The sequence below is a fragment of the Melospiza georgiana genome, chromosome 1 (genome assembly GCF_028018845.1).
Source record: "Melospiza georgiana isolate bMelGeo1 chromosome 1, bMelGeo1.pri, whole genome shotgun sequence".
Taxonomy (NCBI): Eukaryota; Metazoa; Chordata; class Aves; order Passeriformes; family Passerellidae; genus Melospiza; species Melospiza georgiana.
Genome location: NC_080430.1, coordinates 49,723,409 through 49,737,459, shown reverse-complemented (window position 1 = coordinate 49,737,459; position 14,051 = coordinate 49,723,409). Strand labels below are relative to the sequence as shown.

At 39.8% G+C, this 14,051-nt stretch overlaps 1 protein-coding gene across 2 annotated transcripts in view; it reads left to right on the top strand.

Moving 5' to 3' along the window:
- Nucleotides 1–1,194: 1,194 nt before the first annotated feature.
- PDCD6IP (programmed cell death 6 interacting protein) overlaps nt 1,195–14,051 on the top strand; it is a 30,729-nt gene continuing 17,872 nt past the window's right edge. For both annotated transcript variants that reach the window (XM_058030057.1, XM_058030047.1), the window contains exons 1-5: nt 1,195–1,482; nt 7,377–7,431; nt 9,174–9,243; nt 12,288–12,415; nt 12,989–13,142. In XM_058030057.1, coding sequence (XP_057886040.1) covers nt 1,277–1,482; nt 7,377–7,431; nt 9,174–9,243; nt 12,288–12,415; nt 12,989–13,142 — 613 coding nt within the window. In that variant the 5' untranslated portion in view covers nt 1,195–1,276. The remainder of the gene's footprint in view (nt 1,483–7,376; nt 7,432–9,173; nt 9,244–12,287; nt 12,416–12,988; nt 13,143–14,051) is intronic.

Below are 14,051 nucleotides of genomic sequence, written 5' to 3'. Positions count from 1 at the left end.
GGCGGCCGAGTACTGGAACAGGCTGCCCAAGGTGAATGTCTGGAGACATTTCAAACCCACCTGGACGTGTTCCTATGTCACCTGCTCTAGCTGACCCTGCCTTGGCAGTGTAAAAAATGCCAATCACTTGGGTTTTTTAAAAGATTTTAAAAGTTTAATAGTAATACAATGGTTATAAAAATAGTAATACAATTAGAGTAATAATAATTTGGACAGTTTGAATTAGGGCAACATGAGACAACAGAGACAAAGACTTACGGATGTCCGGGTACCTTTTTCTGGGCAGCACAAGCCTGAAAAAGGATCCCTGTTAACAGAGGATTAACCCTTAAAAACAATAGCTGTTGCATATTCATACACTTCATACACAATGCATAAATTCCATTCAAACACAGGATTCTGTCTGGTCATCGTCAACTTCTTCCTCTGAATCCTAACAGTGCCTTCCAAGTGGGAAGAAGTTCAGTTTCTTCTGATAAGAGGGCAACAAATTCTTTTTCTCTGAAAGATTTAGGTGTCCTATGGCTGCTATCTTGCTGCAAGTCCTTTCTTTAAAAAAAGTATCCTACATAGCATCGTTTCTATTTTAACATTTTTTATAACCTAAAACTATATTTAACACACTACTTGAGAGAATTAATACAGCATTACTTTCTAACACAACACATATGATATTCATTTTAATATTTGCAAAAAGCCAATCATAAAATACGCATTTTTCACAGTAAGGAGTGCTGGATTAATGATCTCCCTTCCAACCCTAACGATCCGGCTTGCACGCTTGCCTAACCTTTTGTTTTGAGCATAAAATAATCCCAAAACGCTCTGTCCGGACAAGAGCTACCACGAGTGAGGACGGCAGAACCCAGCAGACTCCAGACTCAAGCTGAGGGAAGAACTGCGCCTGCAGATTAATTAGCGCCACAAGCCACAGATATAACCACCAAATAGGAACTTGACTACTAATTAATAAAGTTATTCCATTTAGAACCAGTAAACGCTGATGCCTTTGTTTGCTAATATGTGTAAATAGCATAAAGTTTTGATGACGGGCGAGCCCGCCTTTCGCGGGTCTCGCGGCCGGGCGCTCCCCTCAGGAGCGGCTCCCGCTCCGGGGGCGGCATCGGGACAGCGGCGCGGGAGGCGGGACAGGGCGCGCGCGTGCGCGGCGCTCCCGGAAGCGCGGCGGCGGCGGCGGCGGACCGGGAAGGGGAGCCCGGCGCTGCGGCGAGGAGCGGTGTCGGTGGCGGCTCTGCCCGCCCGCCCGGCGTCGGCCATGACGAACTTCATCTCGGTGCAGCTGAAGAAGGCCTCGGAGGTGGACCTGGCCAAGCCGCTGTGCAAGTTCATTCAGCAGAGCTACCCGGGCGCCGAGGCGCAGGCCGAGCACTGCCGGGCCGCCGAGGAGCTCAGCAGGCTCCGCAAGAGCGCGCTCGGCCGCCCGCTCGACAAGCACGAGAGTTCGCTGGAGACCCTCCTCAGGTAGGGGCCCCCCACCCCCGTTATCTCCCGGTTCCTCCATCTCCCCCTGCCCTGGTTCCCCGCGAGGCCCCGGCGGCGGCTCCGGGCCCTGGGCGTGGCGGAGCCGGAGCCAGGTGCGGGCGGGCCCAGGTGTGGGCGGCCTTTCCTGCCGGCAGGAGGCGGCCGGGGCTGCCGGGCCGGCTCCGGCGGCCTGTGGGATGCCGGCGCCCCGGCGCTCGGGTGTCCTGCGGCATGCCGGTGTCCCCGGCCCTCGCCGCGCCGCCCGGGTGTCCTGGGGTGTCACATGGTGGCAGCGCGGGGAGGGGAAGGCCGTGTCCCCATCAACATCCCCTTCCCAGGGTTTGTGTCTGCCAGTAGCTCTTAGGTGTACGTAGAAATTGTAAAAGCAGAGAACGTTAAGTGTTTGGAAGAGAGTTTAAAGATCACCCAGTCCCAACCCCCGCAGCCGCCACGGGTAGGGACAGCTCCCCTAGACCAGGTTGCCCAAGGCCTTACATGCAGCTGGGCCTTGAGCAGTGCAGGGCTGGGGCACCCACAGCCTCCCTGGGGAAATCCCTCTGCCAGGGCCTCACCTCCCTCACAGTAAGAAGTCTCTTTGAATGTGAATTTCCCCTCTTCCAATTTGTACCCATGACAGACCATTTTGTTTTCCATATAGGGTTGGTGTTTCTTTCTCTTCAGTGTTACCTTTTGCTATTACAGCTTTCTTTTCACTTCCTGTTCAGTTCTGTGCATGGATTTGTTTTTGTGTTTTGTTACCATCGTGATTTCCTTTTGTTTTCTATGTTTAGCAGCTTCTTAATGTATTTGTGAAGTCACATCCTTTCGTTTTTTCTGCTTAACACAGTTAGTTTGCTGCCAGAAAGTTTAATAGAGTTTCTATGGTGCTGGAGTTACCATAGGTTAGATAAGCAAAAGATTCATCTGTGCCTTGTGCCTGGTGAAGTGCATAAAGCCTGCATTAGGACTAACAGCTCCATTGTCCTACCTGCCCAAAGCACTTAGGGATTGCAGTGTTGAGAAGAAAGAGAAGGAGAGGGTCCAGAGAAGGGCCACAAAGATGATAGGGCTGTGGAGTATCTCCCTTACAAGGAGCTGCGCCTGTTTAATTGGAGAAGACTGGAAAGGATTGTAGGGGATTGCAGAGAAATACCTCACAGGTGAGTTCTGAGAGGATGCTGCTGGTCCCTTCTCAGTGGTGCCCAGTGACAGGATGAGGAGCAGTGGCCATAAGTTAAAGCACAAGAAGTTGTACCTCAACATGAGGAAGAAATTGTTTATGTTGAAGGTGACGGAGCATGGGAATGGGTTTTCCAGGGAGAATGTGGAGTCTCTGTTTCTGGAGACATTCAAACCTCACTTAACAAGTGCCTTGCCAAAAAGAAGGCAAGTTTTGTGAAATAAGTTACTGATGATTATCAGCCCTTCACTGGTATTTGAGCTGTAAAGGCTCTGACTCCACTGATTGTGTTTTACAGTAGCTTTGTAGTTCCCTGCTCTATTTCTGTCTACTGCTGTGTATGCTTTTGAAGGTACTTGAGTTTTTCCCTTTGAAGGTCGGGGAAATTGTGAGCATCTGTGAACGGAGAGAGGAACTTTGGTACCCAAATTGAAAAGCAGATTATGTTTCTTTGGAATTGAGCTTCATTTGAGCATGCTGGAACCGAGCTTCCTTTTCTGAATGTGCCAGTCAGGTTTGTTGTTAGTTTCTGTCTGAAATCCCTGTTTGGCACAGCCACATTGTGTGACTTCACACGAACAGTTGCTCTGCAGCACCAAAAGAAGGCAACCCACTTTTCAATTTTGATCCTTACACCTTTTCTGGAAGGCAGAATGTATGCATGACATTCTGAGCAACTTGAATGAGTTCAGTGGAGTGTCAGACAAACATCAGAGATGGTGCAAAAATAAATAAAAGTAGTGTTTTGGAAAGCCAAGAGGCTGAGCAGAACCTCCTTCTTTCAGTGCCAGCCAATTATTAAATGAATTCATCCATAGTATGCAACTTCACCTCAGGTTTTCCCTCTGAATAATCAAGGGAAACCACTTGCAATTGCATAATTACCTAATTACCAGCTTTGAGTCAATTCCATGTGCAGTGATCTTTTCTCTCTGCTGGTGATGGGTGATCTGGATGGGTTTAGCTGGCCCAGATGCTCTTGCAGTAGACTGGAGCTGTTGGATGTAGCTCTGAACTGATGTAAACATGAAGTGATATCCCTCCCATGCTGAAGTTCCTCTCTTAAAACGTCTGCATTTTTAATTGTATTGCTTGAGAATATTTGTTCTTTTTATAGTGGCAGTGAGATAGGATGAAGGTCTGAATTAACTGTAAGTTAGTGAAGATAAAACAATCAGATGCGTATTTCCCCTTATTTCTAATAAGTTATGCCTGCCATTTCTGACCATTTATATTCATTGCAGTTGCTAGAAAATAATTTTGCTCTTACTCTGTAAGAGTATTCTGACATATATTCTCTTAACTATTCTGTAAGGCACAGTTATTTTAAACTGTCTGCATATCCAGAAGTTTGAAGTATCCAGTGCCTGAATGCCTTTTGTTTCCTGTGAAAATCTCTGCCTCTCCAACTTCCAGTGTTTTTCTGCTGGTGTTTAAGAACAACACTCAGTCTTAATGTTTGATTTCATTGAAGTTGGAGTTTAAAATGTTGTTGGTGAAGTAAGGTTAGAAGAACTAATTAGAACCTTGCATGCCATTTGCATAGTTTTACTTCCCTGTGGCTTTTTATAGACCTTAATACCTAGTAGAGCATTGTAGACCATTTAACTGTTAAGAAATGAGGGCTTAATCTTCTGCCAACTAATCTAGGATTTGCCCATGGTTTTGTGATTTCTAGAAGCCTTGTTTTGCTGAGTAGTCACTCCAGACTTTTTTTTTCTTTTATGGAAGAAGTGAGCCCTGTTGGAGCCACATCTAGACAAGCATTGACCAATAAAGCTTGAAAGGTGTGGTGTGCTGTTGTTCAGCTGATAAATGCAAATGCTTCTCTTGGAGAAACATTTGAGATAGATGTGCACCATTTCACTGGGAAAGACCTCAGCCTGCTTCCAAGCTTGCTTTGTTTTGTGAGAATCTGAGTGCTCTGAAGGTGATGTAGGTGAGCTTGGTACAGATGTTTCCCCTTAAATTCTGTCGTGGCAGATTTGATTTAGTGGTGGTTTTCTTTTTTTTTTTTTTTTAAGTTCTGAGTATAATTATAGCTTCAAGGGATTCCTTGCTTCCTCCAATATTAAAGATAACCTGGATTTTATTTCCTTTTTCTGGAGACATGGAATATTGGTGCAAGTTTAATTGGTTTAATTTTGCTAACAACTCCTGCAGTTTTTTTTTTAAAAGAAAATCGGGAAATAGAAGGGGGGTGCGAGGAGTGCATGGTTTTATTTTGAATGCTCAAATTCCCTTAGGGCTGAAAATTGCAGTTGTGATTTCTAGCTGTGAGTTCAGGACTCTGGTTCTTATCTTGAAGAGCAAAGACATCTTTTGTCTTTTTGATGTTCTTTTGAAGGAGATTTTTCTTTAAGATTCTTTGGAGGAGGCACATTATTTGTGTTTAATGCAGTACATAAATTTTAGATAAATTCTAATTTAAACCTTGACTGCCTACTCATTTGATAACCTCTTTTTGCTGGCATTTAGGAGTGTATAATGCCAGTTTTGATGAGAGATTGCTGTATTTTGAGCACTAGATCTGTGTTGCTGACATGTGCCCCTCCCTTTCACTGCTGCAGTTGTAGTTCCTCACTGGCACAGCCAAACTCACCACTCCTCTGTGTTGTGCCCTGTGTTCTTTGTATCTTGATAGTTTAAATTACTGTAAATTTAGTTTTAAATTACACCTTTATATTTACTGTCCTCCTCTGTGTGTAACTGACTTGTGCATCCATTGTGGCTTTTCCTTCTGTAGTTACTTTCTGGTTTTCTGCTGATGGTTTTGTGCTGTTCTGTGGTTAACATCTTCACGTACCATTTTTGTATGTTTAATTTTATGCGTTCTGTTATATTTATATTTATAAAACTAAAAAACTTTATGTGGTTGTATTCTGGGATTTTTTTTTCTGTCTGCAGAGTTTTAAAGAGCTCTCAACTCTTGAGTAGATTTTCAAGTTCTCTAATAAGAAGAAATAACATCACATGCTTAAAATAGTAAAGAAAACAGCGAACATAAATTCTGAACTTGTTTAAAACCAACCAAACAAAAAGCCCTTCTTAGGAGGAGTTATACACCTCTCTGGCTTATTTTGTCTGTGCTAATGTTGACACAAAGAATAGCCTGTTTGCAGGGAGCCAAGGCTTGGGCACACCCGGCTTCACAAGGACATTTGACAAGCTTTGCTCCTTTACTCCATCCTCATGGCAGATGAGGACAGTGTAATCGTGGAATGTGGGAGGACAGCTTGGCTTTAGTGGCAGCTTTTAGTTAACAAATTAAACTGAGTCAAGAGGAGACAGCATGCAAAGTCTCCTTTTCTTTGTGATACCATGTTAAAGCAAGTGTGTTGAGACCAGACCAGGCCAATGGAGGAAGTATATTTAAATATATAGTAGCAGTAATCTTGAGGGCTAGTTGTTATTTTTAACTATACCTTTCACAAAGTTGGTAAGTTGTTTAATCTTGATAAAATTGCCATCACGGTAAATGTTTGCAGACTTTTGTTTAGCCTTACAAGCAATTTCTTTCAGTTCATTTATTGGTGGAAGTCCTGTTGCTGTTGCAGATTATTGTAGTTTTTGACATGGCTTGGTATATTGTGTCTTAAATTGCAGTGGCTCATTTGAAGTCAGAGACCTGTAGTCCGATATACATTGGCAGATACAATTAACTGAAGAATACACTAACACTGGTTTTATTATATATGAGTTTTGAAAAATTTTTTGAATTTTTAAACAAATGTTTATTGTCTGTACAACGCAGGTTTTGTACATGCATCTCATGCCTGTATCTGTTGTGATCAATATTTAATAGTGAAAGGAGCTGGGAACAATGTTAGTCCTGTTTCATAGACTGTGAAAACCATTACTGCAAGGTGTTTTGTATATTGGGAATATAAATTCTTTATAAAACAATTTGCCCAATATAATGTTGAGCATATAGCTGCATGGCCAGTGCTGCAGGAAGAGTATAGGAAACAGGCTTCACATGTTATGTGTTCTTAGCACTTAAAGAGTTTCATGTTCTGCATCTAGCCTGTCATGTTTAACAAATGGTGCAGGTCAGCACTCAGGAAAACTTGGAATTCCTTACTGTTACCTGGATAGATTGGAAGGGACACTGCTATAGTCAGTACATTGTCTTTCTGGCATCCTTTCCTAAACATCTTCCACTGCGACTAGTCAAAATACTGTAATGTAGAAGTTGTGGATTTAATTCACTGTGACTACTACAATATATTCCAATGAAAATTAAGTTTACAACTAAAGAATTTTATCAATGATTGGTCCAACTGGTACTGTGCAAGGCAAATGGCATCTATTTCAAAAACATTGAAATTGGGTTAGAATGGTAAGATCAGGAGAATACAGTGTAGCATGTTAATATTATGTTAAATGCTGCACTTAATTTTCTTTTGCAGCATGACTTAATGTACTCATTGTCTGCCTGTATGTGTACAGGGACTCCTTTGCATGGTGCCCTTTTCTAATCCACCATCCATCAGACAGTGATACCTGGATCAGCTTTGTCTGAGACACTGTTTTACTTCCGACTGAGACAGGGTTCCCGTGTTATCTGTGGGAAAACCACCTCCTGCTGAACTTGCTCCTCTACTGAAAGAATCTCTTTATACAGAAACTGTCCAGCCTGCAAATGCTCCATTTCTACAAATGAGCTTCTTATAGCTGTGTGTTTATTTTCTTTTCTTTTTTTTTTTTTTAGATACTATGATCAGCTGTGTGCAATTGAACCAAAGTTTCCATTCTCTGAAAATCAGGTAAGAAGACTGCCAAACCAGTTACTGAATCATGGCACCTGTGATGTGTGACTTCCAAGCCTGTACCTAATCCTCTAACGAGTACTTTTATTGAACAAGACAGCTAATCTCTCTGAGCCTTATTTTCCTAATCTCTGTTTATTTTCTAGTTGGTGCTCACATTCAGTCTATGCTGTAACTTCACCTCTAGTGGACATAAATGCCTTTGTTTCACAGATTGAGAAGCATTTTGGCTTTGGCTAGGTGATCACTGTGGTCTAGGGCAGAAAGGATTGGGCTCTGCTGATTCCTCTTCAACTCTCTGCTTTCCAAGAAGTCTATTTCATGCTATGTTCTAAAGGATTTTAAATTCATAATTTCTATGGGAAAACCTATAGAAGTGGATGGAATCTGATCTTTGTTTTCTGAAGCAGGAGAAGTGTTTCATTTACAACAGAATAGTCCATTTAAGAGCTTATCACTTTATTCCTGCCTCTGCATGACATAGTTTTTATGTAAGGTAGTGTTCATTAGGGTTTGGGGTTTTTTCTTGCCATATTTCTTTAGAATCATTTCTCTAGAGAGACATTCAGCTGAACTTCTCCCTTTTGAAGGCTTCTTCACGTGGAGACTGGAATAGATCTGTAGGCTCCTGTGTTTTGTTGGAGAAAAGTGTGGATTTTCTTTCAATGTGTTTACAAATAAGAATTTATATTTCTTTATCTACAAATCGTACTTCAATGGTAATATTATGATCAAAAGGAGAAATTTCTTAATTTCTTTCAGTCTTACAGGTTTTAAGTAATGTTAATCTATTTCTAACTTCTCCATGAGTTTTGCATGTAGCTGCATTTGCTTGCACATTGATTTTCAGTGAGCAAATCCTTTGCTATGGTAATGTGCAAACCCTGAGACAAGGAAAACTGGAAAACTTAGCAAGATCTGCATGTCCGTAAACTGTTCCACCTAAAAGGAGAAGTAGTGGAAGCAGCAATGCAGCTGGGGACCAGAATGTCCTGCAATAGCCCTGCTGCTAGAGGAAAATACACTCTTAAGCAGTATTGTAGCTCTTTCTGAAGTGGTTCTCCCCAAGCACTTTAAACTGAGGAAGTTTGCCATCTTTTCTGGTTTGATACCAGTTGCCTACAATTACTTGATCAGGTGAAGAAGGAATTGAATTGTGGAACTTGTAAGCAGATTTCAGTGAAGTGTTTGCATTGCCTCTGAAGTATATGCTGGAAGTATAAACAAAACACAGTGTTTCTACCTCCATTCTCTTTCCTGAGGGCATTTCCTGATAATGCTGCTATTGAATTCATTCATAATAATGAGTGGATTTTGGTATTTCACAACAGCTCCAAATACACAGATAATTTGGCACACTGGAAACTGCCTGATGGGGTGGTTTCCTTAAACTGTGATTATATCAACCCATCAGGCTTACTGGGAGAGGAGAAATTGTTCAGAAACAAATTTATCTGTTGCTCAGAGTATGAACAGAGCTGAAAAATGATTCTGACAATTTCTGTCTTGTCTACTTGAAATGTTTTGAGCAAACTAACAGAAAGGAAAAAATGTAGCATAATTTTGTTTTGAGTACTTCTTGATGATTTCCTGAAACTTCCAGAATGTTTGTAATGTTCCAAGAAGCAAATGAAAGGTTTTATGCAATTGGAATATAAGGGCTAAATAGATAGATTTGGGGTATTTTAAGATTATATTTGATTTTAGAGGTAAAGATCTTTGTTTTTCACAATTTCCAGGTCTGTGTAACATTTACATGGAAAGATGCTTTTGACAAAGGATCGCTTTTTGGAGGATCTGCCAAGCTGGGTACGTGAATGTAGCAAAAACCCCAAATATTAATGATACTAAACTTTGAGAATGTTTTTATGTAGTTGAATTAATGTCTTTCTGGCATTCTGAACATAACTTTCAAGTGAATTCAACTGTATTGGTAACGGATTAATAACTTCTTTAACATTGATAATGAACATGTAAGCACCATGCAAAGAATTTTTACAAAATTGAGATTTTATATTAGATTTCCAGAGGCACAAATAGATGTGCAGTCTGATAATAGTTGTACTGTCTGCTTCTCAGATGTCTTCTGGGAACAACTCCAGTTGATACTAATCAAAATTGTTCATGTTAACATTAAGATCCAGTAGATTTTGGGTAATGCAGCTCTTCCTGTTCTAAATGAGTAAGATGAGGAGTGAGTGAGTCCACTCCAGAAGAGGAGTGATGGTAGCTGGCTTCAGTAACCTAGTCTTGATACCACGTTTTCAAGAGAATAGAATTATTTCCCTGTGCTCCAAAATTACTCTTCTATCACTTCTTTTTGAAATATTTTCATACAGATTTAATCACTTGGGAAGAAAAAAAAAGTATTTTTTCCCATTAACATAATGAGTTTGAGTCTGATTTGTTTAGTCATAGAGGGACAATCCTGCACACAAATTCAGGGTTACTTGCCAATATAGAAATAAGACTAAATCCTTTGAGTGAGTGAGGAGTGGTTCAGATGTGTGTCATCATTCTTTTGTATTTCTATTTATACCTAAGTGTTCATCATGATCAGCATTGCAAGATGACCATGGCAATTTTGAAGTTCCAGACAAAGCCTGAAAAAGATATTTGAACTTACTCTGGTTTTATTTTTGTTAAAGTTTTTTCCTGCTTTATACAGCTCTCTGTTAGCAACTACTGGAAATCTTTGCAGTTTTCTATATTCTGAATACACATGCTAGCAGTTGCACTTGTGTAAACCATATCTGTAACAATACACCTATGCCTACCTATGCATACTCAGGTGATCCTTGCTTTCTGTTCCAACTGTTCTAAGAAGTCCTGGATAATTGGAAACCTTCCTGGAGATGCTTTGGTTTTTTTTCTCAGAATTTGGCTTGTTCTTTCTTCTTTGTGCCTAGTATTTAATGAGGATTGAATCTATTTCTTTGTAAAGAAATTCAGAAATGTTTAATTATGATGGAAACATAGTCTGTGAATCACTAGAGATCTGTAATAATTGTGAGAAAAAAATCAGTAACCATAACAATGATGATCACTGTAAGAATTTGAATAAATGTGATGTTACTGCAGCTTGAGGAAGCTGGCTTGTCTGCAGGTTAATTATATGCTAGTCTTAATAATCTGTGAGGTAGATGGCCAAAAATTTATGCAGCAGTCTGTGTCAAATATCAAAGAAGTTTTTAACTGAGATGAGAGTAATGCTCAGTTAACAAACAATGGGATTAGGGTCATTTTGAAACTTTGAAGCAGATCTTGGTGGGAAGAAATCAACAAAAAGACATCAGAATTGGTGGTGAGGTTTGTCAGTGTAAAGCAAAGCTATCAGGAATCAAGGAAGCAAAATTTCTCTTGACTTCTAAGAGGAGTTTCCAGATAGAAATTCAGCATAAAACTCCTGAGACTTCTGTGGCAACAAGATGCAGGGATGTAATTTGAGAGTTCTGGCTCTTGCAGTGGTGCTGAACTGTTTGCTTCCCACCTTCCCCGGGATCCCAAGTCTGTATCACAGTGGTATCTGACAGATAATGTGATTGCTTGAAAAGTGACTGAGTTCACAGCATGACACGTCATCTGAAATACATTGACTTAAGTTAATAGGTAGTGCTGGAAACAGATGAGTCTGTGGAAAATCTGTATTGCTGTAGTAAATCACACTTGTGCTGTGGTCCAGAGTATAAAGTAATTCTGCACTTCAGAAACTTTCAAGTCATATTTTCTGTCCTGAGTTTTAGTGTTTTTCAAGTCTAAACAACTTTTGTCTGTGTTCAAGACCTTACTCTGATAAAAATTCTGGAAAATAAACTTAGAGAAGGGAGATGATCTAGATAAAATAGTGACTGTGACAGTGTAACTCAGAAAAAAGTGGGAAAAATGGCATGTCAGATTTAGGCTTACTTGCTGAAAACTTGGTGCAGGTTAGTGAGCACTAACATAGGAGCTTCAGAGAGGTGTTTAAGGAGGTTGGGTGTCAGTGAAATTAAAGAAATGTACATCTTGAGTACCTTCATGTTTTACTGATAACCGTACCTGGGTTTGTGAAATTGAAAATTCAGTAGTTGTCCCTCCTGTATTCTCCAGGAGGACTGTCTAGATACCTTTTGACACTGGTAGGAACTATTATCTACAGTATTTGTTTTTTTCAAGCACTTTCCTAGGGCAACTAACCTTTTGAAAGTAATTAATATTCAAAATGGTTCCTGTTCAGGTATTTCTAGTTTCAGAAGTGTGGGCTCCATCCTCTGGGCTGAAGAAGTACTGCAGGAATAGCTTTGAGCAGTCTGCACTGCTGCCTAGTGATATCAAGTTTTAACTAAGTAAATCCTTAACTGTTTCAGTACATGTATAAAGAAGATATTTTTCAGCATTTTCAGCCTGCAACAATAGCTTTAAAAGTGAAAATTTCCCTACATTTAAGTTGATAGAAATCAGAACATGTCCTTGTAATTGGTCAGTTATTGCAAAGTGATTAATGTGTGGAAGTTCATATTTCAGATGACCACTTGGTAATGAATGCTTCAAAAGCCAAAAAGCTGCACTCTAGTTAGAAAGACTTTGAAGTTATTTTGTATACATTTTCATGCTACTGCTTTTATGTTCTGTGTTGCTTTCTGTAGTTGCTCACATGGAAACATTTTGTGGTAGTACTAAATTAGACTTTACAGTCTTCAGATTGAAGATGACTTCAACTTGACAAGTTCAGTACGATTAGGGTTTTGGTTTTTTTTACTTGAAACTGTTGATACCTTTACTGATAAAGAGTAGTTTTAGCCTCATATGTAGGATGCTAGAGAACTGAAGTTTATTTTCTTAACAGTTTGGCTAACTGTCTGTCTTGTCTGTAGCTCTGGCAAGTTTGGGATATGAGAAGACCTGTGTTTTGTTCAACTGTGGAGCATTGGCAAGCCAGATTGCAGCAGAGCAGAATCTGGATAACGATGAAGGACTAAAAGCTGCAGCTAAGCACTATCAGGTACAGAGGCTCCCTGCTTCTGCTTATGAATTCAGAATTTGTGTTGTTAAAACATCAAGTATCTCTCAATTTTAAAACTATACACACATTTATAAAAATGTGTACATATTTTCCTGCTCTTAATTGCAAACATGGATTGGCTGTGTACTTGATCTTGTGTCATATTTGTTTATCAGATTTAGAGGATATAATTCTATAGAGTTCTGCATACTCCTTCCTTCAAGCGAATTGGTAGCTAAACATTCAGCTTAAGATTTAATAATTTTAGCTAGTATAAGTTTTAGTTTTCACAAATATTAGAGTAATAATCTCTTATGTCTTTCTGGAATGTGTTAAAATCTTAGGTTGTTAGGTGTAACCAATATACCATTATTTATAGTCTGTCATGATAATGGTCTCATTGTAAGTGTATACAAGAGCAAGAGGTCACAATGGCTTGTTTTTAATGACTAAACAATAAATGGGAGACCATACACCAAAGAAACTTAAAAAAAAATTCTATGTATTATATTTGTTAGTGGGAAAATGCATATGAAAAGAATGGGTGATACTATATTATTTTGTTTTATTTAGTTTGCTAGTGGTGCTTTTCAACACATTAAAGACACAGTTTTGTCAGCCTTGAATCGAGAACCTACAGTGGACATCTCTCCAGACACAGTTGGGACTCTCAGTCTTATTATGCTGGCTCAAGCCCAAGAAGTCTTTTTTTTGAAAGCGACAAGAGGTATACTTTAGTTTTTGTCTTGTATATTTAAGGGCATATTACAACTTGTCCCAAAACCTTAGAAGTGTTTTAAGTTACTAAGAGCCTGTCAGGGGTGTTTCAGAAGTTTTTATGTTTGCCTTTTCTGATCCTCCCCATGCTCCTTGCAGGTCATTAAACACAAAAAATAGATGTCCCTTAAGAATTTGTCTAAGGGTCACCTGACAGTGCAGTTTTCCTGTCTGCTTTTTTATGTTCTTCATCTTTACAAATGATATTACTGAATTATTTTTTCCCTTTCTCCCTTGAAGACAAAAGACTCTCTGAAATAACTGAGAGTACTAAAAGTGGGGCATAAGGGGTTTTGCAAGTACTCCCCTACTCGTCAGTCTAGGGAGCGATTTCACAAGAATTTAGAAAGAAATGACTGTGCTAGAAACCAATGAGATTTTCTAAGAGTTGAAGGGAAACAAATTCTGTTTGGTTGCTCCTGCTTTTAACAAAGAAACTCTTTGACCAGTTCTTTTAGAATGCCCAGTTATCTCGGGGAGGGAAATTCTGCTGGTAGAACAAAAAATAGTTTCCCTGGATATTAAGGGTTGATTGTGAAATAGACATTCAAAGTCTAGCTATCTTAACACCACTATTAGAGAACTTAGGCTTCAAATAAGTTTTCTGTGGAATGGTACTATCTTTGATAAAAATTTTCTTACTCTTCTGCTCTTCTCTCTTTGTTCAGAAAAAGTTCTTCATCTAGAAGCTAAAGACATAGAGGTCAAATGTGATTGCCCACAAATGGCTCTCTCTCCTGAGATCATTTGGAATACTTTGGAGGAAGACGTGGGTTATCTGAACTGTGATGTTTCTTGTCTTCATAGGGAAGATACCTGAAAACTCTTGTAGCCTTTCTGCTCTTAGGAGAAGCTCAAC